The 24269-nt window shown below is 44.6% G+C and overlaps 3 protein-coding genes and 1 pseudogene across 9 annotated transcripts in view; 1 reads left to right on the forward strand and 3 right to left on the reverse strand.

The window, feature by feature from the left end:
• The window catches only part of LOC144599502 (mediator of RNA polymerase II transcription subunit 12-like protein), a 395150-nt gene that overhangs the window by 133879 nt on the left and 237002 nt on the right, over positions 1-24269 (forward strand). The gene's annotated exons all lie outside the window — the stretch shown is intronic.
• Positions 702-4673, reverse strand: LOC144599508 (P2Y purinoceptor 14-like). The gene is made up of 2 exons (XM_078410479.1): positions 4626-4673; positions 702-2129 (listed from the first exon to the last, which is right to left on the reverse strand). Exon 2 carries the CDS (start codon positions 2119-2121, stop codon positions 1036-1038), a length of 1086 nt encoding a protein of 361 aa, XP_078266605.1. The 5' UTR covers positions 2122-2129; positions 4626-4673; the 3' UTR covers positions 702-1035.
• LOC144599507 (P2Y purinoceptor 14-like) lies at positions 11238-14780 on the reverse strand. The gene is made up of 2 exons (XM_078410478.1): positions 14733-14780; positions 11238-12983 (listed from the first exon to the last, which is right to left on the reverse strand). Exon 2 carries the CDS (start codon positions 12973-12975, stop codon positions 11890-11892), a length of 1086 nt encoding a protein of 361 aa, XP_078266604.1. The 5' UTR covers positions 12976-12983; positions 14733-14780; the 3' UTR covers positions 11238-11889.
• Positions 21759-23520, reverse strand: LOC144599512 (P2Y purinoceptor 14-like; annotated as a pseudogene).

The raw sequence follows: 24269 nt of genomic DNA on the forward strand, positions 1-24269 counted from the left end.
TTTGGAATGTGGGAGGAAACCATAGCTCCCAGAGAAAACCCACGCGGTCACAGAGAGAACGTACAAATTCTGTACAGATAGCACTCGTAGTCAGGATTGAACCCGGGTCTCCGGCGCTGTGAGGCAGCAACTCTACCGCTGCGCCACTGTTCCACTCTACCATTCTTATGGGAAAAATGTTTGATTGATGTGTTTTTGAGTTACGTGCTGCTTTTCCCAAATGTAAACCCCTGCGTAAAGTGAGATATGGTTGTATTTGTGCTGTGCATAGATATTGAGGTGTTTGCTAGATTCATAATTTATACCTGAAGTTTTGAACAATTGAATACAAATTTTATTATTGGCTGTTAACAAAAAGGAGCAGATATTATTGACACGTACTGTTTAAACCAGTTTCTTTTGCGTCTAATGAGAGCTGTAAGCATCCATATTCATATGAAGCTGAAGCCAAATGTATGATAGGGGAGAGCTTATGTGACGAAATAAGACTTGGGTACATAGGAGTCTTGGTGAAGATTGTTGTTCCTGGAGGTTGCAGTCATAAAAGTCATCCCTTCTTCCTGGACTCTTGGCTGTGAACATGTATTTCTTAGATAACATCTCAATGTTAGCCAATTTGATTTCAGTTTTGCGAGACCTTATGTGTTATATGATTACCGTTCAGTCAGATGAAGAACTCCAGTAGCATCTCAAAATTGCTCAATGTTCCTGAAATGTGTTGGTCCATTCCAGGAATGTGGAGGGAAATCGAGAGAGGCATTCTGTTTATTGTGGCCAAGTAGCTTTCAAGGGGGTTTTGGTCATTTCTTTACGGTTAAGTGGAATAATTGAGATGGAAACCGAGATAGACAGGTCATTGCCTCTAGTTTCCCTCTCCCCGACTCTGTCTGTGGGAGGGTCTCGAGCCGAAACGTCACCTATTCCTTTTCTCCAGGGACACTGCCTGACCTGCTGAGTTACTACAGCATTTTGTGTGTACCTTCGGTGCTAGCCAGCATCTGCAGTTCCTTCCTACTTCCTGCATGGGATGGGCACCTAGTTCAGCTTTTCAAGGTTGATACCACAGTCATTTGCGTTGTTGACGTGGCTGTGGGCAGGGGAGTCCAGCACAGTTTGCGACACGTTTGCTCGTGCAGATCGGTCTTCGGTTAGATCGCTGTCACTTGTATCTTTTTCCAGCCCCAACTTCAACCTAAATGCCTGGCAGGATAAGAAGTAGATCACCGGATCTAAACACGAGTTAAGCGTTGCCAGAACAATGGTGGGTTCCTTGAAGTTGAGCAGCATCATCTTCCAGTAGCAACTGGAGATGACATTTATCTGACTCAAGATGTAAGGAATCCTAACTATGTGATAGGGGACAAAGCAAATTAGGAACACCACGAGCAGAACCAGAATGTTGTTTTTTGCCTTGACTTGCTTCTTGTTTGAACTCGAAGACGGGGACTTCTCCAGTCGCCTCAGGGTTTGAAGGTAGAAGAAACAGATAGCTACTAACACAAGGAGAAATAAGACTGTGCCACCAGTGTGAAGGGCTAGATGAAAGTATACTCCAAAACCATCTCTAAATTCCAGGCAAGCTGTTTTCAAATTGGTCCTTGGCGTCTTTTCCCCCTTCAGGAATACATAAGACATTCCAAGGGCAAAGAGTGTGCACCAGGTTCCTACGGAGAGAATTTTGGCAGATCGGAGTCTTTGGAAAGCGTACGTATTGAGTGGTTTCACAATCTTGAGGTATCTGTTGCCAGCTATGTACCCGAGGAAGAGAATGCTCGAGTACATATTCAAATAGAAGATTGAAGCTATGAAACTACAGTAGAATTTTCTGAATGCAACAGGGAACGTGACGTTCAGTTCTATGATCCTTATTGGCAGAGACAGGACGAGCAACAAATCGGCCACCACCAGGTTTTTCAAATAAACGATGACGCTATTGCTGCTGGGAATGTGACAGAAGTATACGTAGAAAGCCAGGCAGTTGAGAATGGCTCCAGCTATACAAATGATGGAGTACGCAGTAAGCATAAATGATGGAAAAACTGTGTAGGGTAATATGCAGGTGATGTTGCGGGAGGTATTTGTCCATGTTGCACTCTCATTGCTTGCTGTAGAGTCAGCCATCAACGCATCTAAATATTAAGACAGAATGATAGGTTAGTTTTAAGATATCTGCACCATCCAAAGTGCGGCGCGATGGCACAGTTGGTGCCTCACAGCACTAGAGACCCTGGTTCAATCCCGACCTTGGGTGCCGTCTGTGTGTGGGGTTTGCTCGTTCTCCCCGTGACCGCGTGGATTTTCTCCGGGGTGCTCGGTTTCCTCCCACATCCCAAAGACGTGCGGGTTTGTAGGCTGATTGGCCCTCTGTAAATACCCCCCTGGTGTGTAGAGGGTGTATGAGAAAGTGGGATAATGTTGAACGTGTGTGAACAGGTGATCTATGGTCCGTATAGAATCGGTGGGCCAAAGATCTTGTTTACATGCTGTATCTCTAAATTAAACTAAACTAAATCTGCAAGCTGTCTTAGTTATTTGAACCGTTCTAATTCTGAAACAGGCCCTTTGGCCCACCAAGTCCAGGCGGCCATCGATCAACTGTTCACACTAGTTCTATGTTATCCCACTTTCACATTCACTCCCGACACACCAGAGTAAATTTACAGTGGGCCAATTAGCAGTTGTAAGGTGTAGATTTCAGGTGTCACACTTTAACTCATAAATGTTTTTGATTACTTTTTCCTCTTGCTAACACTAAGAGGTAATCACAATAGAAATGGCATAGAACAATACTGCACAGAACAGGCCCTTCGGCCCATTGTGTCTGTGCCAGCCACGATGGCAAACTCAACTAATCCTGTCTGCCCGCATCTGGTCCATATCCGTTCATTCACTGCCTGGGCATGTGCCTATCTAAACAGCTCTTACATGTTGTTGCTTCTGCTTCCACCACTTCCTGTGGCAGCACATTCCATGCATCTAGCACACTCAATGTGTAAAATAAATTACACCATAAATCTCCTTTGAACTTTCACCCTCCTACCTTAGAAACTTTACCCTTTAGTATTTAATAATTCCACCATGGGGAACAGAGTCTGGCTATCTCCCTTATAAGTTTATACACATCTCATAAGTTTATACACATCTATCAAGTTGTCCCTCAGCCTTCGATGCTCCGGAGAAGAAAATCCAAGTTTATCCAACCTGTCCTTAGCACTAATACTCTCTCATCCAAGTTATCTTGCACTAAACATTATTCCCTTTATCCTGTATCTGTACACTGTGGATGACTTGATTGTTAACATGTATAGTCTTTCCGCTGACTGGTTAGCACACAACTAAAGAAGCTTTTCACTGTACCTCAGTTCAAGTGACAATAAACTAAACTAAGGGAACCTTTTCAAAGCCTCCATACTCGACCCTGAAACCCGGTGACCAGAACTGGACACAATACTCTGAATGAGGCTTAAACAAAGTTTTATACAGTTGCAACATGACTTGCTGACTTTTATACCAACATCTGACCGATGAAGATATACATGCTCTATGCCACTTTTCTACTTGTGTTGCTAATTTCAGAGAGTTATTGGTTTGCAAGATCCCTTTGCACATCAATGCTTCTGTGTCCTGCCATTTACTGTATACTTTGTGAATTTAACCATTCACAGTGCAGCTACTCCGACTTATCTGGATTAAACTCCATCTGCCATTTCCCTGCTCACATTTCTAACAAATCTGTCTCCCGCTGAATCCTTTGACAACCTTCCTCACTATTCATTACTCCACCAGATTTGGGGCATCTGCAAACACACCAAGCAGCCCACCTACATATTAGTTTGGTTTAGAGATACATGGTGGAAACAGGCCCTTCAGCCCAATGAACCTGCGCTAACCAACGATTACCCGCAACACTAGTTCTATGTTATCCCAGTTTTGCATCCGACACACTAGGGACAATTGTACAGAAGTCAATTAACCTACAAACCTGCACATCTTTGGGATGTGGGAGGAAACCCGTGCAGCTGGAAAAAACCCACGGGGTCACGGGGAGAACGTACAAATTCCGTACGCACGACACTCATAGTCAGGATAGAACCCAGGTCTCTGGCACAATGAGGCAGCAACTCTTCACCTGAACCACTCTATCAACAGCTGGAGAGCGGTCCTGAGCTACTGTCTACCTCAATGGAGACCCTCGTAAAATTGCAGACCCTGTGCAAAAAGAACATTGCTCCTTTAAACTTTTCCCCTCTCATCCCGAGTGGCACCCCGGACACTCCCTCTTCTCCATTCTTCCATCAAGCAAGAGGTACAGAAGTGTGAAAACACATCCAGATTCAGGGACAGTCTCTTCCCAGCTGTGATCAGGGCAACCGAACCATCTTACCAGCAACTAGCGAGCGGTGCTAAGCTACTATCTACCTCTTGGAGACCCTTGGACCTTCTCTGGTTGGACTTTACTGGACTTTATCTTGCACTAAACGTTATTCACATTATTCCCTTTATCATGTAGCTGTACACTGTCGATGGCTCGATTGTAATCATGTAACGTCTTTTCGCTGACTGGTTAGCATGCAACAAAAGCATTTCAATAAACTAAACTAAACTAAATTAAACTAATCACCCACCTGAATGAGAGGTTTGTTGTGGTCGTGTTGGTCCACCAGTTGGTCGGACGGAGTCCCGTGGAGTGAGAAGAATCGAAGCAGCAATACTGAACTGAATATATTTGTGCAGGGCAAGGCTTTTTAAAGTTCTCATGATGATGATGATGATGATGACGATTATCAATTCAGCAGTTTCTAAAACCAAAATTATGAAGAAAGGAAGTATATAGTGCAATGAGGCAATTGAGTTTAGCTGACACAAATGGACCAATTTGGAAAACGTAATGTGATTTCTGTTGATTTTTCAGATCACTTCAAGGTTTTAAACATTGTAGGGTAATGAAGAAGGAATTGTTAGATATATTGCAATGTGTAATTGTAGAAACAAGGAACTGAAGATGCTGGATCACCTCATATTTCGCCTGGGCAGCTTGCAGCCCAGTGGTATGAACATCGACTTCTCCAACTTTAGATAGTTCCTCTGTCCCTCCCTTCCCCTCCTCCTTCCCAGATCTCCCTCTATCTTCCTGTCTCCACCTATATCCTTCCTTTGTCCCGCCCCCCTGACATCAGTCTGAAGAAGGGTCTCGACCCGAAACGTCACCCATTCCTTCTCTCCCGAGATGCTGCCTGACCTGCTGAGTTACTCCAGCATTTTGTGGATAAATACCTTCGATTTGTATCAGCATCTGCAGTTGTTTTCTTATACTGAAGATGCTGGTTTACACAAAGCTTGGGTAGCTCACAACCCAACGGTATGAACATTGAATTCACCAACTATAGGTAACCCCCCCAACAGCCCCTTACCTCTCTTCCCTTGAGCCCACCTGGACACACACCTATTCCTCCCCTCGCCTCCACCTACGGCATTCCTTCCTCTGGCTTCACAATTTGCAACTCTTCATTCCTTCTGTCTTACACCTTCTGTTTTAATCTCTGGCCTTTGTCCCAACCACCTGCCTATCAGAACACACCCCCTCACCTATGTCCACCTATTACCTGCCACGCTTTGTCCTGCCTCTCCTCTCTCCCAGTTTCTCCAGGCCCCCAATTAGTCAGAAGAAGGGTCTCGACCCGAAACATCACTTATCCATGATCTCCAGAGATGCTGCCTGACCCGCAGAGTAAATCCAGCACTTTGGGTCCTTTTTTTGGAATGTGTAAGTCCCCAGACATGTTTAATTGAATTTAGTGTGATATGGAATGATTGATGAGTTGCAAATTGTGAAGCCAGAGGAAAGAATGAAGGAGGATGGGGGGGAGGGGGAAATAGGTGCAAGACCAAGAGGAACATGGAGGTGGGGTGGGGAGAAAAGGGAAGCAGGATTTACGATCATTGGGAAAGGCAGGGGTTGATTAATGGTAATCAACATGGCTTTGTACGGGAGAAATCCTGTACCATTAATTGATTGATATTTTTGAGGAGGTCACTAAAGAGGATTGATGAAGGCAGGGTGGTAGATGTGCTCTGTATGGACTTCAGCAAGGTATTTAACAAAGTTTTGCATTGTAGACTGGGCCATAAGGTTAAGGAGACTGAGGAGTGATCTTATTGAGGTGTGTAAAATCATGAGGGGCATAGAATGGGTAATCGGGGGAATCGAGAACCCCCGATGGTTTAAGGTGAAATGGAAAAGATTTAATAGAAACCTGAGGGGCAACTTTTTCACTTAAAGGTTGGTGTGTTTATTGAACGAACTGTCAGAGGAAGTTGTTCAGACACGTACAATAACAAAACTCAAAAGACCTTTGGATATGGGATCAACATGTCCAATGAGTTTGGGCAGGAACAGGGATAGGAAAGGTTTAGAGGAATGTGGGCTAATGGGACTGGCATAGATGGGGCATCTTGCGCGACATGGACGGGTTGGACTGAATGGCCTGTTTCTGTGCTGTATCATTCCACAACTCTATTTCAATGTTGTGTCTGGTGCTGTTGGAGGTTGCTGCAGAATTTATCGCTGGGACCTAACTAGTACTTATGTGTCTCCCAGTGTTTGTAAACGGCTTCTGTGCAACAAAACATGGTGACCGAAGGCAAAGAGAGGCCAGCCAATCTTCATGCAAAGTCCCACAAACCATACATAAATTCATCAAATGTAGACACAAGAAACTGCACATGCTCGAATCTTGAGCAAAAGTAAAGTGCTGGAGGAACTCAGCAAGTGCAGCAGCATCTGTGCGAATTGTTAGTTGATGTTTCAGGTTGTGTTGCTCTGTTGCTCTCTCCATCTGCCTCCCTTGCCTATTCTGCCTCTCTGAAATATAGACAAGTGCAATTATGATGTTTAATAAATATTTGGACAAGTTCACGGGTAGAAAAGGTTTAGTGGGATATCGGCCAGATGCAAGCAAATGAGACGAGCAACTTGGCCTGCACGGATGAGTTGACCAGAAGGGCCTATTTCCCTGCTGTATAGCTCTCTATTGCCCTCTAGTTCCTGGTTTATATCAGCGATCTGGATGCGATTGTGCAAGGCATAATAAGTTGGCAAAAGACACTAAAATAGGTGGTTTTGTAAACGGTGAAGATAGTTACCAAAAATTACAGCAGGAACTTGATTAGCTGGGCAAGTGGGCTGAGGAATGGTTAAAGGAGTTCAGTGAATATAAGTTTCAGTCTGAAGAAGGGTCTCGAACTAAAACGTCACCCATTCCCTCTCTCCTAGATGCTGCCTGACCTGCTGAGTTACTCCAGCATTTTGTGATACCTTCAGTGTATATAAGTGTGAGCTGATGCATTTTGGGAAGTCAAACCAGGGCAGGACCTTCACAGTGAATGGTAGGACTTTGTTTTTAGAGCAGAGGGATCTGAGAGTGCAGGTACATAGTTCCCTGAAAGTGGCATCACGGGTAGATAGGATGGTGAAGGAGGCCTTTGGTACATTTGCCTTCATTCAGAGTATTGAATATGAAGAAAGACTGGATAGACTCGGCTTGTACTCGCTGCAATTTAGAAGATTGAGGGGGGATCTTATAGAAACTTACAAAATTCTTAAGGGGTTGGACAGGCTAAATGCAGGAAGATTGTTCCCGATGTTCGGGACGTCCAGAACAAGGGGTCACAGTTTAAGGATAAGGGGGAAGTCTTTTAGGACCGAGATGAGAACGTTTTTTTTCACACAGAGAGGGGTGAATCTGTGGAATTCTCTGCCACAGAAGGTAGTTGAGGCCAGTTCATTGGCTATATTTAAGAGGGAGTTAGATGTGGCCCTTGTGGCTAAAGGGATCAGGGGGTATGGAGAGAAGGCAGGTACGGGATACTGAGTTGGATGATCAGCCATGATCATATTGAATGGCGGTGCAGGCTCGAAGGGCCGAATGGCCCACTCCTGCACCTATTTTCTATGTTTCTATGTTTCTATAGAATATAGAAGTTGGGACGTCATGTTACAGTTGCACAAGACATTTTTGAGGCCACATTTGGAGTATTGTGTTCAGTTTTGGTTACCCTGCTATAGGAAGGATGTCATTAAGCTGGAAAGAGTGCAGAGGAGATTTTAAAGGATGTTGCTGGACGAGGGCCTGAGCTATAGGGAGAGACTGGGGAGGCTGAGACTTTATTCCTTGGAGTGCAGGGTAACAGGTGAACATATAGAAGTACATAAAAATATGAGGCGAATTGATAGGGTGAATGAAGTCTTTTAGACAATAGACAATAGACAATAGGAGCAGGAGTAGGCCATTCAGCCCTTCGAGCCAGCACCGCCATTCAATGTGATCATGGCTGATCATTCTCAATCAGTACCCCGTTCCCGCTTTCTCCCCATACCCCCTGACTCCGCTATCCTTAAGAGCTCTATCTAGCTCTCTCTTGAATATATTCAAATTGGCCTCCACTGCCCTCTGAGGCAGAGAATTCCACAGATTCACAACTCTCTGACTGAAAAAGTTTTTCCTCATCTCTGTTCTAAATGGCCTACCCCTTATTCTCAAACTGTGGCCCCTGGTTCTGGACTCCCCCAACATTGGGAACATGTTTCCTGCCTCTAATGTGTCCAACCCGTTAATAATCTTATACGTTTCGATAAGATCCCCTCTCATCGTTCTAAATTCCAGTGTATACAAGCCTAGTCGCTCCAGTCTTTCAACATATGACAGTTCCGCCATTCCGGGAATTAACCTAGTAAACCTACGCTGCACGCCCTCAATAGCAAGAATATCCTTCCTCAAATTTGGAGACCAAAACTGCACACAGTACTCCAGGTGTGGTCTCACTAGGGCCCTGTACAACTGCAGAAGGACCTCTTTACTCCTATACTCAACTCCTCTTGTTATGAAGGCCAACATTCCATTGGCTTTCTTCACTGCCTGCTGTACCTGCATGCTTCCTTTCAGTGACTGATGCACTAGGACACCCAGATCACGTTGAACGTCCCCTTTTCCTAATTTAACACCATTCAGATAATAATCTGCCTTCCTATTCTTACCACCAAAGTGGATAACCTCACACTTATCCACATTAAACTGCATCTGCCAAGCATCCGCCCACTCACACAACCTGTCCAAGTCACCCTGCAACCTCATAGCATCTTCCTCACAGTTCACACTGCCACCCAGCTTTGTATCATCTGCAAATTTGCTAATGGTACTTTTAATCCCTTCATCCAAGTCATTGATGTATATTATAAATAGCTGCGGTCCCATCACCGAGCCTTGCGGTACCCTACTAGTCACTGCCTGCCATTCTGAAAGGGACCCATTTATCCCCACTCTTTGCTTTCTGTCTGTCAACCAACTTTCTATCCATGTCAGTACTCTACCTCCAATACCATGTGCTCTAATTTTGCCCACCAATCTCCTATGTGGGACCTTGTCGAAGGCTTTCTGAAAGTCGAGGTACACCACATCCACCGGCTCTCCCCTGTCAATTTTCCTAGTTGCCAGAGATCCTAGGGTGACAGAGGACATCCTCAAAAAATTCCAGTAGATTAGTCAAGCATGATTTCCCCTTCGTAAATCCATGCTGACTCGGAACGATCCTGTTACTGCTATCCAAATGCTCCGCAATTTCGTCTTTTATAATTGACTCCAGCATCTTCCCCACCACTGATGTCAGACTAACTGGTCTATAATTTCCCGTTTTCTCTCTCCCTCCTTTCTTGAAAAGTGGGATAACATTAGCTACCCTCCAATCCACAGGAACTGACCCGGAATCTATAGAACATTGGAAAATAATCACTAATGCGTCCACAATTTCTAGAGCCACCTCCTTAAGCACCCTGGGATGCATACCATCAGGCACTGGGAATTTATCAGCCTTGAGTCCCATCAGTCTACCCAAAACTTTTTCCTGCCTAATGTGGATTTCCTCCAGTTCCTCTGTCACCCTAGGATCTCTGGCCACTAGAACATCTGGGAGGTTGTTTGTATCCTCCTTAGTGAAGACAGATCCAAAGTACCGGTTCAACTCGTCTGCCATTTCCTTGTTCCCCATAATAAATTCCCCTGCTTCTGTCTTCAAGGGACCCACATTTGCCTTGACTATTTTTTTCCTCTTTACATACCTAAAAAAGCTTTTACTATCCTCCTTTATATTATTGGCTAGTTTACCCTCGTACCTCATCTTTTCTCCCCGTAGTGCCTTTTTAGTTATCTTCTGTTGCTCTTTAAAAGAGTCCCAATCCTCTGGCTTCCCACTCTTCTTTGCTATGTTATACTTCTTCCCTTTTATTTTTATGCTGTCCTTGACTTCCCTTGTCAGCCACGGGTGTCTCTTACTCCCCTTAGAATCTTTCCTCCTCTTTGGGATAAATTGATCCTGCAACTTCTGCATTATTCCCAGGAATACCTGCCTTTGCTGTTCCACAGTCTTCCCTGCTAGGGCCTCCTTCCAGTCAATTTTGGCCAGCTCCTGCCTCATGCCTCTGTAATCCCCTTTGCTATACTGTAATACTGACACCTCCGATTTTCCCTTCTCCCTCTCAATTTGTAGAGTAAAACTTACTAGGGGAATCAAGAACCAGAAGGGATAGGATTAAGATGAGGGGGAAAGATTTAATAGGAACTTGAGCGGCAACCTTTTCACTCAGAGGGTGGTGGGTATATGGAAGAGCTACCAGAGAAGATAGTTGTGGCACACACATTAACAACGTTTAAAAGACACTTTGACAGGTACAGGGATAGGAAAGGTTTTGAGGGATATGTGCTAAACGCAGGCAGGCGGAACTAGTGTAGAAAAATATCTTCCCTGAGTCCGCTATACAGCTCTTACCGATTCACTTACAAGCCTCGTACATCTTTGGAATGTGGGAGGAAACCATAGCTCCCAGAGAAAACCCACGCGGTTACAGAGAGAACGTACAAATTCTGTACAGATAGCACTCGTAGTCAGGATTGAACCCGGGTCTCCGGCGCTGTGAGGCAACAACTCTACCGCTGCGCCACTGTTCCACTCTACCATTCTTATGGTAAAAATGTTTGATTGATGTGTTTTTGAGATACGTGCTGCTTTTCCCAAATGTAAACCCCTGAGTAAAGTGAGATATGGTTGTATTTGTGCTGTGCATAGATATTGAGGTGTTTGCTAGATTCATAATTACACCTGAAGTTTTGAACAATTGAATACAAATTTTATTATTGGCTCAACGCGGCCTGTTAACAAAAAGGAGCAGAAATTATTGACACGTACTGTTTAAACCAGTTTCTTTTGCGTCTAATGAGAGCTGTAAGCATCCATATTCATATGAAGCTGAAGCCAAATGTATGATAGGGGAGAGCTTATGTGACGAAATAAGACTTGGGTACATAGGAGTCTTGGTGAAGATTGTTGTTCCTGGAGGTTGCAGTCATAAAAGTCATCCCTTCTTCCTGGACTCTTGGCTGTGAACATGTATTTCCTAGATAACATCTCAATGTTAGCCAATTTGATTTCAGTTTAGCGAGACCTTGTGTGTTATATGATTACCGTTCAGTCAGATGAAGAACTCCAGTAGCATCTCAAAATTGCTCAATGTTCCTGAAATGTGTTGGTCCATTCCAGGAATGTGGAGGGAAATCGAGAGAGGCATTCTGTTTATTGTGGCCAAGTAGCTTTCAAGGGGGTTTTGGTCATTTCTTTACAGTTAAGTGGAATAATTGAGATGGAAACCGAGATAGACAGGTCATTGCCTCTAGTTTCCCTCTCCACGACTCTGTCTGTGGGAGGGTCTCGAGCCGAAACGTCACCTATTCCTTTTCTCCAGGGACACTGCCTGACCTGCTGAGTTACTACAGCATTTTGTGTGTACCTTCGGTGCTAGCCAGCATCTGCAGTTCCTTCCTACTTCCTGCATGGGATGGGCACCTAGTTCAGCTTTTCAAGGTTGATACCACAGTCATTTGCGTTGTTGACGTGGCTGTGGGCAGGGGAGTCCAGCACAGTTTGCGACACATTTGCTCGTGCAGATCGGTCTTCGGGCAGATTGCTGTCACTTGTATCTTTTTCCAGCCCCAACTTCAACCTAAATGCCTGGCAGGATAAGAAGTAGATCACCGGATCTAAGCACGAGTTAAGCGTTGCCAGAACAATGGTGGGTTCCTTGAAGTTGAGCAGCATCATCTTCCAGTAGCAACTGGAGATGACATTTATCTGACTCAACATGTAAGGAATCCTAACTATGTGATAGGGGACAAAGCAAATTAGGAACACCACGAGCAGAACCAGAATGTTGTTTTTTGCCTTGACTTGCTTCTTGTTTGAACTCGAAGACGGGGACTTCTCCAGTCGCCTCAGGGTTTGAAGGTAGAAGAAACAGAGAGCTACTAACACAAGGAGAAATAAGACTGTGCCACCAGTGTGAAGGGCTAGATGAAAGTATACTCCAAAACCACCTCTAAATTCCAGGCAAGCTGTTTTCAAATTGGTCCTTGGCGTCTTTTCCCCCTTCAGGAATACATAAGACATTCCAAGGGCAAAGAGTGTGCACCAGGTTCCTACGGAGAGAATTTTGGCAGATCGGAGTCTTTGGAAAGCGTACGTATTGAGTGGTTTCACAATCTTGAGGTATCTGTTGCCAGCTATGTACCCGAGGAAGAGAATGCTCGAGTACATATTCAAATAGAAGATTGAAGCTATGAAACTACAGTAGAATTTTCTGAATGCAACAGGGAACGTGACGTTCAGTTCTATGATCCTTATCGGCAGAGACAGGACGAGCAACAAATCGGCCACCACCAGGTTTTTCAAATAAACGATGACGCTATTGCTGCTGGGAATGTGACAGAAGTATACGTAGAAAGCCAGGCAGTTGAGAATGGCTCCAGCTATACAAATGATGGAGTACGCAGTAAGCATAAATGATGGAAAAACTGTGTAGGGTAATATGCAGGTGATGTTGCGGGAGGTATTTGTCCATGTTGCACTCTCATTGCTTGCTGTAGAGTCAGCCATCAACGCATCTAAATATTAAGACAGAATGATAGGTTAGTTTTAAGATATCTGCACCATCCAAAGTGCGGCGCGATGGCACAGTTGGTGCCTCACAGCACTAGAGACCCTGGTTCAATCCCGACCTTGGGTGCCGTCTGTGTGTGGAGTTTGCTCGTTCTCCCCGTGACCGCGTGGATTTTCTCCGGGGTGCTCGGTTTCCTCCCACATCCCAAAGACGTGCGGGTTTGTAGGCTGATTGGCCCTCTGTAAATACCCCCCTGGTGTGTAGAGGGTGTATGAGAAAGTGGGATAACATTGAACGTGTGTGAACAGGTGATCTATGGTCCGTATAGAATCGGTGGGCCAAAGATCTTGTTTACATGCTGTATCTCGAAACTAAACTAAACTAAATCTGCAAGCTGTCTTAGTTATTTGAACCGTTCTAATTCTGAAACAGGCCCTTTGGCCCACCAAGTCCAGGCGGCCATCGATCAACTGTTCACACTTGTTCTATGTTATCCCACTTTCACATCCACTCCCGACACACCAGAGGAAATTTACAGTGGGCCGAGTTAGCAAAGTTTTAAGATGTAGATTTCAGGTGTCACACTTTAACTCATAAATGTTTTTGATTACTTTTTCCTCTTGCTAACACTAAGAGGTAATTCACAATAGAAATGGCATAGAACAATATTGTACAGAATAGGCCCTTCGGCCCATTGTGTCTGTGCCAGCCACGATGGCAAACTCAACTAATCCTGTCTGCCTGCATCTGGTCCATATCCGTTCATTCACTGCCTGGGCATGTGCCTATCTAAACAGCTCTTACATGTTGTTTCTTCTGCTTCCACCACTTCCTCTGGGAACACATTCCATGCATCTAGCACACTCAATGTGTAAAATAAATTACACCATAAATCTTTTTTGAACTTTCACCCTCTTATCTTAGAAACATTAACCTTTAGTATTTAATAATTCCACCATGAGGAACAGAGTCTGGCTATCTCCCTCATAAGTTCATACACATCTATCAAGTTGTCCCTCAGCGATTACCCGTACACTAGTTCTATGTTATCCCAGTTTTGCTTCCGACACACTAGGGACAATTGTACAGAAGTCAATTAACCTACAAACCTGCACATCTTTGGGATGTGGGAGGAAACCCGTGCAGCTGGAAAAAACCCACGAGGTCACGGGGAGAACGTACAAATTCCGTACGCACGACCCTCATAGTCAGGATAGAACCCAGGTCTCTGACGCAATGAGGCAGCAACTCTTCACCTGAACCACTCTATCAACAGCTGGAGAGCGGTCCTGAGCTACTGCCTACCTCATTGGAGACCCTCGTAAAATTGCAGACCCTGTGTAAAAAGAACATTGCTCCTTTAAACTTTTCCCCTCTCATCCCGAGTGGCACCCCGGACACTCCCTCTTCTCCATTCTTCCATCAAGCAAGAGGTACAGAAGTGTGAAAACACATCCACATTCAGGGACAGTTTCTTCCCAGCTGTGATCAGGGCAACCGAACCATCTTACCAGCAACTAGCGAGCGGTGCTAAGCTACTATCTACCTCATTGGAGACCCTTGGACCTTCTCTGGTTGGACTTTACTGGACTTTATCTTGCACTAAACGTTATTCACATTATTCCCTTTATCATGTAGCTGTACACTGTCGATGGCGCGATAGTAATCATGTATCGTCTTTTCGCTGACTGGTTAGCATGCAACAAAAGCATTTCAATAAACTAAACTAAACTAAATTATACTAATCACCCACCTGAATGAGAGGTTTGTTGTGGTCGTGTTGGTCCACCAGTTGGTCGGACGGAGTCCCGTGGAGTGAGAAGAATCGAAGCAGCAATACTGAACTGAATATATTTGTGCAGGGCAAGGCTTTTTAAAGTTCTCGTGATGATGATGATGATGATGACGATTATCAATTCAGCAGTTTGTAAAACCAAAATTATGAAGAAAGGAAGTAAATAGTGAAATGAAGCAATTGAGTTTAGCTGCCCTCGAGTTCAGTTCATTGCAACATTGGCAGCTAAAGCACACACACAAAAGAAAATGGACCAATTTGGAAAACTTAATGTGATTTCTGTTGATTTATCAGATCACTTCAAGGTTTTAAACATTGTAGGGTAATGAAGAAGGAATTGTTAGATATATTGCAATGTGTAATTGTAGAAACAAGGAACTGAAGATGCTGGTTTACACAAAGCTTGGGTAGCTCACAACCCAATGGTATGAACATTGAATTCACCAACTATAGGTAACCCCCCCAACAGCCCCTTACCTCTCTTCCCTTGTGCCCCACCTGGACACACACCTATTCCCCCCCCCCCCCCCCCCCTTGCCTCCACCTCCTGCATTCCTTCCTCTGGCTTCACATAGAAACATAGAAAATAGGTGCAGGAGTAGGCCATTCGGCCCTTCGAGCCTGCACCGCCATTCAATATGATCATGGCTGATCATCCAACTCAATATCCCGTACCTGCCTTCTCTCCATACCCCCTGATCCCTTTAGCCACAAGGGCCACATCTAAATCCCTCTTAAATATAGCCAATGAACTGGCCTCAACTACCTTCTGTGGCAGAGAATTCCACAGATTCACCACTCTCTGCGTGAAAAAAACCATTCTCATCTCGGTCCTAAAAGACTTCCCCCTTATCCTTAAACTGTGACCCCTTGTTGTGGACTTCCCCAACATCGGGAACATTCTTCCTGCATCTAGCCTGTCCAACCCCTTAAGAATTTTGTAAGTTTCTATAAGATCCCCCCTCAATCTTCTAAATTCCAGCGAGTACAAACTGAGTCTATCCAGTCTTTCTTCATATGAAAGTCCTGCCATCCCAGGAATCAATCTGGTGAACCTTCTCTGTACTCCCTCTCTGGCAAGAATGTCTTTCCTCAGATTAGGAGACCAAAACTGTACGCAATACTCCAGGTATGGTCTCACCAATGCCCTGTACAACTGCAGCAGAACCTCCCTGCTCCTATACTCAAATCACCTCGCTATGAATGCCAACATACCATTCGCTTTCTTCACTGCCTGCTGCACCTGCATGCCTACTTTCAATGACTGGTGTACCACGAAACCCAGATCTCGTTGCATTTCCCCTTCTCCTAATCGGCCACCATTCAGGTAATAGTCTGCTTTCCTGTTCTTGCCACCAAAGTGGATAACCTCACTTTTATCCACATTATACTGCATCTGCCATGCCTTTGCCCACTCACCTAACCTATCCAAGTCACGTTGCAGCCTCCAAGCATCCTCCTCACAGCTAACACTGCTCCCCAGCATCGTGTCATCCTCAAACTTGGAGATGTTGCATTCAATTCCCTCGTCCAAATCATTAATATATATTGTAAATAGCTGGGGTCCCAGCACTGAGCCTTGCGGTACCCCACTAGTCACTGCCTGCCATTCTGAAAAGGACCCTCTCTCCATCTGCCTCCCTTGCCTATTCTGCCTCTCTGAAATATAGACAAGTGCAATTATGATGTTTAATAAACATTTGGACAAGTTCACGGGTAGAAAAGGTTTAGTGGGATATCGGCCAGATGCAAGCAAACGAGACAAGCAAATTGGCCTGCACGGATGAGTTGACCAGAAGGGCCTATTTCCCTGCTGTATAGCTCTCTATTGCCCTCTAGTTCCTGGTTTATATCAGCGATCTGGATGCGATTGTGCAAGGCATAATAAGTTGGCAGAAGACACTAAAATAGGTGGTTTTGTAAACGGTGAAGATAGTTACCAAAAATTACAGCAGGAACTTGATTAGCTGGGCAATTGGGCTGAGGAATGGTTAAAGGAGTTCAGTGTATATAAGTTTCAGTCTGAAGAAGGGTCTCGACCTAAAACGTCACCCATTCCCTCTCTCCTAGATGCTGCCTGACCTGCTGAGTTACTCCAGCATTTTGTGATACCTTCAGTGTATATAAGTGTGAGCTGATGCATTTTGGGAAGTCAAACCAGGGCAGGACCTTCACAGTGAATGGTTGGACTCTGTTTGTAGAACAGAGGGATCTGAAAGTGCAGGTACATAGTTCCCTGAAAGTGGCATCACGGGTAGATAGGATGGTGAAGGAGGCCTTTGGTACATTTGCCTTCATTCAGGGTATTGAATATGAAGAAAGACTGGATAGACTCGGCTTGTACTCGCTGCAATTTAGAAGATTGAGGGGGGATCTTATAGAAACTTACAAAATTCTTAAGGGGTTGGACAGGCTAGATGCAGGAAGATTGTTCCCGATGTTGGGGAAGTCCAGAACAAGGGGTCACAGTTTAAGGGTAAGGGGGAAGTCTTTTAGGACCGAGATGAGAACTTTTTTTTCACACAGAGTGGTGAATCTGTGGAATTCTCTGCCACAGAAGGTAGTTGAGGCCAGTTCATTGGCTATATTTAAGAGGGAGTTAGATGTGGCCCTTGTGGCTAAAGGGATCAGGGGGTATAGAGAGAAGGCAGGTACGGGATACTGAGTTGGATGATCAGCCATGATCATATTGAATGGCGGTGCAGGCTCGAAGGGCCGAATGGCCCACTCCTGCACCTATTTTCTATGTTTCTATGTTTCTATTGAATATAGAAGTTGGGACGTCATGTTACAGTTGCCCAAGAGATTTTTGAGGCCACATTTGGAGTATTGTGTTTAGTTTTGGTTACCCTGCTATAGGAAGGATGTCATTAAGCTGGAAAGAGTGCAGAGGAGATTTTAAAGGATGTTGCTGGACGAGGGCCTGAGCTATAGGGAGAGACTGGGGAGGCTGAGACTTTATTCCTTGGAGTGCAGGGTAACAGGTGAACATATAGAAGTACATAAAAATATGAGGCGAATTGATAGGGTGAATGAAGTCTTTTAGACAATAGACAATAGAAAATAGACAATAGGTGCAGGAGTAGGCCATTCGGCCCTTCGAGCCAGCACCGACATTCAATGTGATCATGGCTGATCATTCTCAATCAGTACCCCGTTCCCGCTTTCTTCCCATACCCCCTGACTCCGCTATCCTTAAGAGCTCTATCTAGCTCTCTCTTGAATGTATTCAGAGATTGGCCTCCACTGCCCTCTGAGGCAGAGAATTCCACAAATTCACAACTCTCTGTTTTTCCTCATCTCTGTTCTAAATGGCCTAACCCTTATTCTCAAACTGTGGCCCCCAGCATTGGGAACATGTTTCCTGCCTCTAATGTGTCCAACCCCTTAATAATCTTATACGTTTCGATAAGATCCCCTCTTTTCCTTCTAAATTCCAGTGTATACAAGCCTAGTCGCTCCAGTCTTTCAACATATGACAGTCCCGCCATTCCGGGAATGAACCTAGTAAACCTACGCTGCACGCCCTCAATAGCAAGAATATCCTTCCTCAAATTTGGAGACCAAAACTGCACACAGTACTCCAGGTGTGGTCTCACTAGGGCCCTGTACAACTGCAGAAGGATCTCTTTGCTCCTATACTCAACTCCTCTTGTTATGAAGGCCAACATTCCATTGGCTTTCTTCACTGCCTGCTGTACCTCCATGCTTCATTTCAGTGACTGATGCACTAGGACACCCAGATCACGTTGTACGTCCCCTTTTCCTAACTTGACACCATTCAGATAATAATCTGCCTTCCTATTCTTACCACCAAAGTGGATAACCTCACACTTATCCTCATTAAACTGCATCTGCCAAGCATCCGCCCACTCACACAACCTGTCCAAGTCACCCTGCAACCTCATTGCATCTTCCTCACAGTTCACACTGCCACCCAGCTTTGTATCATCTGCAAATTTGCTAATGGTACTTTTAATCCCTTCATCCAAGTCATTGATGTATATTGTAAATAGCTGCGGTCCCAACACCGAGCCTTGCGGTACCCCACTAGTCACTGCCTGCCATTCTGAAAGGAACTCATTTATCCCCACTCTTGGCTTTCTGTCTGTTAACCAACTTTCTATCCATGTCAGTACCCTACCTCCAATATCATGTGCTCTAATTTTGCCCACCAATCTCCTATGTGGGACCTTGTCGAAGGCTTTCTGAAAGTCGAGGTACACCACATCCACCGGCTCTCCCTTGTCAATTTTCCTAGTTACATCCTCAAAAAATTCCAGTAGATTAGTCAAGCATGATTTCCCCTTCGTAAATCCATGCTGACTCGGAACGATCCTGTTACTGCTATCCAAATGCTCCGCAATTTCGTCTTTTATAATTGACTCCAGCATCTTCCCCACCACTGATGTCAGACTAACTGGTCTATAATTTCCCGTTTTCTCTCTCCCTCCTTTCTTGAAAAGTGGGATAACATTAGCTACCCTCCAATCCACAGGAACTGACTCGGAATCTATAGAACATTGGAAAATAATCACTAATGCGTCCATAATTTCTAGAGCCACCTCCTTAAGCACCCTGGGATGCATACCATCAGGCCCTGGGGATTTATCAGCCTTGAGCCCCATCAGTCTACCCAAAACTTTTTCCTGCCTAATGTGGATTTCCTCCAGTTCCTCTGTCACCCTAAGATCTCTGGCCACTAGAACATCTGGGAGATTGTTTGTATCCTCCTTAGTGAAGACAGATCCAAAGTACCGGTTCAACTCGTCTGCCATTTCCTTGTTCCCCATAATAAATTCCCCTGCTTCTGTCTTCAAGGGACCCACATTTGCCTTGACTATTTTTTTCCTCTTTACATACCTAAAAAAGCTTTTACTATCCTCCTTTATATTATTGGCTAGTTTACCCTCGTACCTCATCTTTTCTCCCCGTAGTGCCTTTTTAGTTATCTTCTGTTGCTCTTTAAAAGAGTCCCAATCCTCTGGCTTCCCACTCTTCTTTGCTATGTTATACTTCTTCCCTTTTATTTTTATGCTGTCCTTGACTTCCCTTGTCAGCCACGGGTGCCTCTTACTCCCCTTAGAATCTTTCCTCCTCTTTGGGATAAATTGATCCTGCAACTTCTGCATTATTCCCAGGAATACCTGCCATTGCTGTTCCACAGTCTTCCCTGCTAGGGCCTCCTTCCAGTCAATTTTGGCCAGCTCCTGCCTCATGCCTCTGTAATCCCCTTTTCTATACTGTAATACTGACACCTCCGATTTTCCCTTCTCCCTCTCAATTTGTAGAGTAAAACTTACTAGGGGAATCAAGAACCAGAAGGGATAGGATTAAGATGAGGGGGAAAGATTTAATAGGAACTTGAGCGGCAACCTTTTCACTCAGAGGGTGGTGGGTATATGGAAGAGCTACCAGAGAAGATAGTTGAGGCATGCACATTAACAACGTTTAAAAGACACTTTGAGAGGTACAGGGATAGGAAAGGTTTTGAGGGATATGTGCTAAACGCAGGCAGGTGGAACTAGTGTAGATGGGGGATTTTGGTCGAGTTGGGCCATAGGGTCTGTTTCTCTGCTGTATCGCTCCATGTTGCCCTTTGCGTGAAAAATATCTTCCCCGAGTCCGCTATACAGCTCTTACCCTTATCCTAAACTAATGCCTTCTAGTTTTTGACATTGTTGCTATGGGAAATGTTTTTTATTATCTCCCATACATATGTCCCTCCTAATTATAAACCAACCATTCCCCTCTGTCTGTAGAAACTAAGAACTGCAGATGCTGGTTTACATAAAAGGCCATCAGTGTTTTTTTAATAATCTTTCAGCATTAGAACTGTAGACTTTTGTAGAATGAGATATTTTTGCAGCAGGATCAGGCAACATCTCTGGAGAACATGGAGAAGCGATGTTTTCAGTCAAGACTCCACTTCAGACTTGCCCCCATCCTCGCTCATATGATACGATACGATATGATAAACTTTATTCATCCCCGGAGGGAGATTGGTCTGCCAACAATCACAACATACAACAAGGTACACAAAATTAAAACATGAAATTAAAAGTGAAAAAAAGAAAAGGACAAGTGACTGTTGGCTGACTGTTGTGTGCACAGCGACTAAACCGGAACGAACCAGAATCCCCCCGCCTCTGCCTCTGCCCCAGATGTCATCAACTGATGTGGACTAACTCCCTTTAGCCTCCCTCCCTCCCTCCAACACCCTCCACCTCCGCCACCTTGTGCAAGCAGAAGGCAGTCATCGATGTAAGTGTTAGCATTTACATTCAACAAGAGACTTTAAATAAATAATGTTTATTTAAAATGTCTTTCCTGTTGTTTTAAAAATATTTTTTTGTTTTTATTGAGTAAGGTAAAAGAATAATGGCGGTCATTAGTGTATTATTTGTTGTATGATGTAGACATTTCTCCCATTTAAAAAATACCCCATAACCCGTACCATTTTCATACATTAGACTTTAGAGATGCAGCGCGGAAACAGGCCCTTTGGCCCACCGATTCCACACGGTCCAGCGATCACCCCGCGCACTAGCACGATCCTACACTACGGACAATTTACAAATTACAGAAGCATTACAAGCCTCGTACGTCTTTGGAATGTGGGAGGAAACCATAGCTCCCAGAGAAAACCCACGCAGTCACAGAGAGAACGTACAAATTCTGTACAGATAGCACTCGTAGTCAGGATTGAACCCGGGTCTCCGGCGCTGTGAGGCAGCAACTCTACCGCTGCGCCACTGTGCCACTCTACCATTCTTATGGTAAAAATGTTTGATTGATGTGTTTTTGAGATACGTGCTGCTTTTCCCAAATGTAAACCCCTGCGTAAAGTGAGATATGGTTGTATTTGTGCTGAGCATAGATATTGAGGTGTTTGCTAGATTCATAATTACACCTGAAGTTTTGAACAATTGAATACAAATTTTATTATTGGCTCAACGCGGCCTGTTAACAAAAAGGAGCAGAAATTATTGACACGTACTGTTTAAACCAGTTTCTTTTGCGTCTAATGAGAGCTGTAAGCATCCATATTCATATGAAGCTGAAGCCAAATGTATGATAGGGAAGAGCTTATGTGATGAAATAAGACTTGGGTACATAGGAGTCTTGGTGAAGATTGTTGTTCCTGGAGGTTGCAGTCATAAATGTCATCCCTTCTTCCTGGACTCTTGGCTGTGAACATGTATTTCCTAGATAACATCTCAATGTTAGCCAATTTGATTTCAGTTTTGCGAGACCTTGTGTGTTATATGATTACCGTTCAGTCAGATGAAGAACTCCAGTAGCATCTCAAAATTGCTCAATGTTCCTGAAATGTGTTGGTCCATTCCAGGAATGTGGAGGGAAATCGAGAGAGGCATTCTGTTTATTGTGGCCAAGTAGCTTTCAAGGGGGTTTTGGTCATTTCTTTACGGTTAAGTGGAATAATTGAGATGGAAACCGAGATAGACAGGTCATTGCCTCTAGTTTCCCTCTCCCCGACTCTGTCTGTGGGAGGGTCTCGAGCCGAAACGTCACCTATTCCTTTTCTCCAGGGACACTGCCTGACCTGCTGAGTTACTACAGCATTTTGTGTGTACCTTCGGTGCTAGCCAGCATCTGCAGTTCCTTCCTACTTCCTGCATGGGATGGGCACCTAGTTCAGCTTTTCAAGGTTGATACCACAGTCATTTGCGTTGTTGACGTGGCTGTGGGCAGGGGAGTCCAGCACAGTTTGCGACACGTTTGCTCGTGCAGATCGGTCTTCGGTTAGATCGCTGTCACTTGTATCTTTTTCCAGCCCCAACTTCAACCTAAATGCCTGGCAGGATAAGAAGTAGATCACCGGATCTAAACACGAGTTAAGCGTTGCCAGAACAATGGTGGGTTCCTTGAAGTTGAGCAGCATCATCTTCCAGTAGCAACTGGAGATGACATTTATCTGACTCAAGATGTAAGGAATCCTAACTATGTGATAGGGGACAAAGCAAATTAGGAACACCACGAGCAGAACTAGAATGTTGTTTTTTGCCTTGACTTGCTTCTTGTTTGAACTCGAAGACGGGGACTTCTCCAGTCGCCTCAGGGTTTGAAGGTAGAAGAAACAGATAGCTACTAACACAAGGAGAAATAAGACTGTGCCACCAGTGTGAAGAGCTAGATGCCAGTATACTCCAAAACCACCTCTAAATTCCAGGCAAGCTGTTTTCAAATTGGCCCTTGGCGTCTTTTCCCCCTTCAGGAATACATAAGACATTCCAAGGGCAAAGAGTGTGCACCAGGTTCCTACGGAGAGAATTTTGGCAGATCGGAGTCTTTGGAAAGCGTACGTATTGAGTGGTTTCACAATCTTGAGGTATCTGTTGCCAGCTATGTACCCGAGGAAAAGAATGCTCGAGTACATATTCAAATAGAAGATTGGAGCTATGAAACTACAGTAGAATTTTCTGAATGCAACAGGGAACGTGACGTTCAGTTCTATGATCCTTATTGGCAGAGACAGGACGAGCAACAAATCGGCCACCACCAGGTTTTTCAAATAAACGATGACGCTATTGCTGCTGGGAATGTGACAGAAGTATACGTAGAAAGCCAGGCAGTTGAGAATGGCTCCAGCTATACAAATGATGGAGTACGCAGTAAGCATAAATGATGGAAAAACTGTGGGATAATATGCAGGTGATGTTGCGGGAGGTATTTGTCCATGTTGCACTCTCATTGCTTGCTGTAGAGTCAGCCATCAACGCATCTAAATATTAAGACAGAATGATAGGTTAGTTTTAAGATATCTGCACCATCCAAAGTGCGACGCGATGGCACAGTTGGTGCCTCACAGCACTAGAGACCCTGGTTCAATCCCGACCTTGGGTGCCGTCTGTGTGTGGAGTTTGCTCGTTCTCCCCGTGACCGCGTGGATTTTCTCCGGGGTGCTCGGTTTCCTCCCACATCCCAAAGACGTGCGGGTTTGTAGGCTGATTGGCCCTCTGTAAATACCCCCCTGGTGTGTAGAGGGTGTATGAGAAAGTGGGCTAACGTTGAACGTGTGTGAACAGGTGATCTATGGTCCGTATAGGATCGGTGGGCCAAAGATCTTGTTTACATGCTGTATCTCTAAACTATACTAAACTAAATCTGCAAGCTGTCTTAGTTATTTGAAACGTTCTAATTCTGACACAGACCCTTTGACCCACCAAGTCCAGGCGGCCATCGATCAACTGTTCACACTAGTTCTATGTTATCCCACTTTCACATCCACTCCCGACACACCAGAGGAAATTTACAGTGGGCCAATTAGCAGAGTTGTATGGTGTAGATTTCAGGTGTCACACTTTAACTCATAAATGTTTTTGATTACTTTTTCCTCTTGCTAACACTAAGAGGTAATTCACAATAGAAATGGCATAGAACAATACTGTACAGAACAGGCCCTTCGGCCCATTATGTCTGTGCCAGCCACAATGGCAAACTCAACTAATCCTGTCTGCCCGCATCTTGTCC

The sequence above is a fragment of the Rhinoraja longicauda genome, chromosome 13 (assembly GCF_053455715.1).
Source record: "Rhinoraja longicauda isolate Sanriku21f chromosome 13, sRhiLon1.1, whole genome shotgun sequence".
Taxonomy (NCBI): Eukaryota; Metazoa; Chordata; class Chondrichthyes; order Rajiformes; family Arhynchobatidae; genus Rhinoraja; species Rhinoraja longicauda.

What these genes read in the sequence shown, in the direction of transcription:
- LOC144599508 (XM_078410479.1), bottom strand. Translation starts at nt 2,121, where the DNA reads ATGGCTGACTCTACAGCAAGCAATGAGAGTGCAACATGGACAAATACC.
- LOC144599507 (XM_078410478.1), bottom strand. Translation starts at nt 12,975, where the DNA reads ATGGCTGACTCTACAGCAAGCAATGAGAGTGCAACATGGACAAATACC.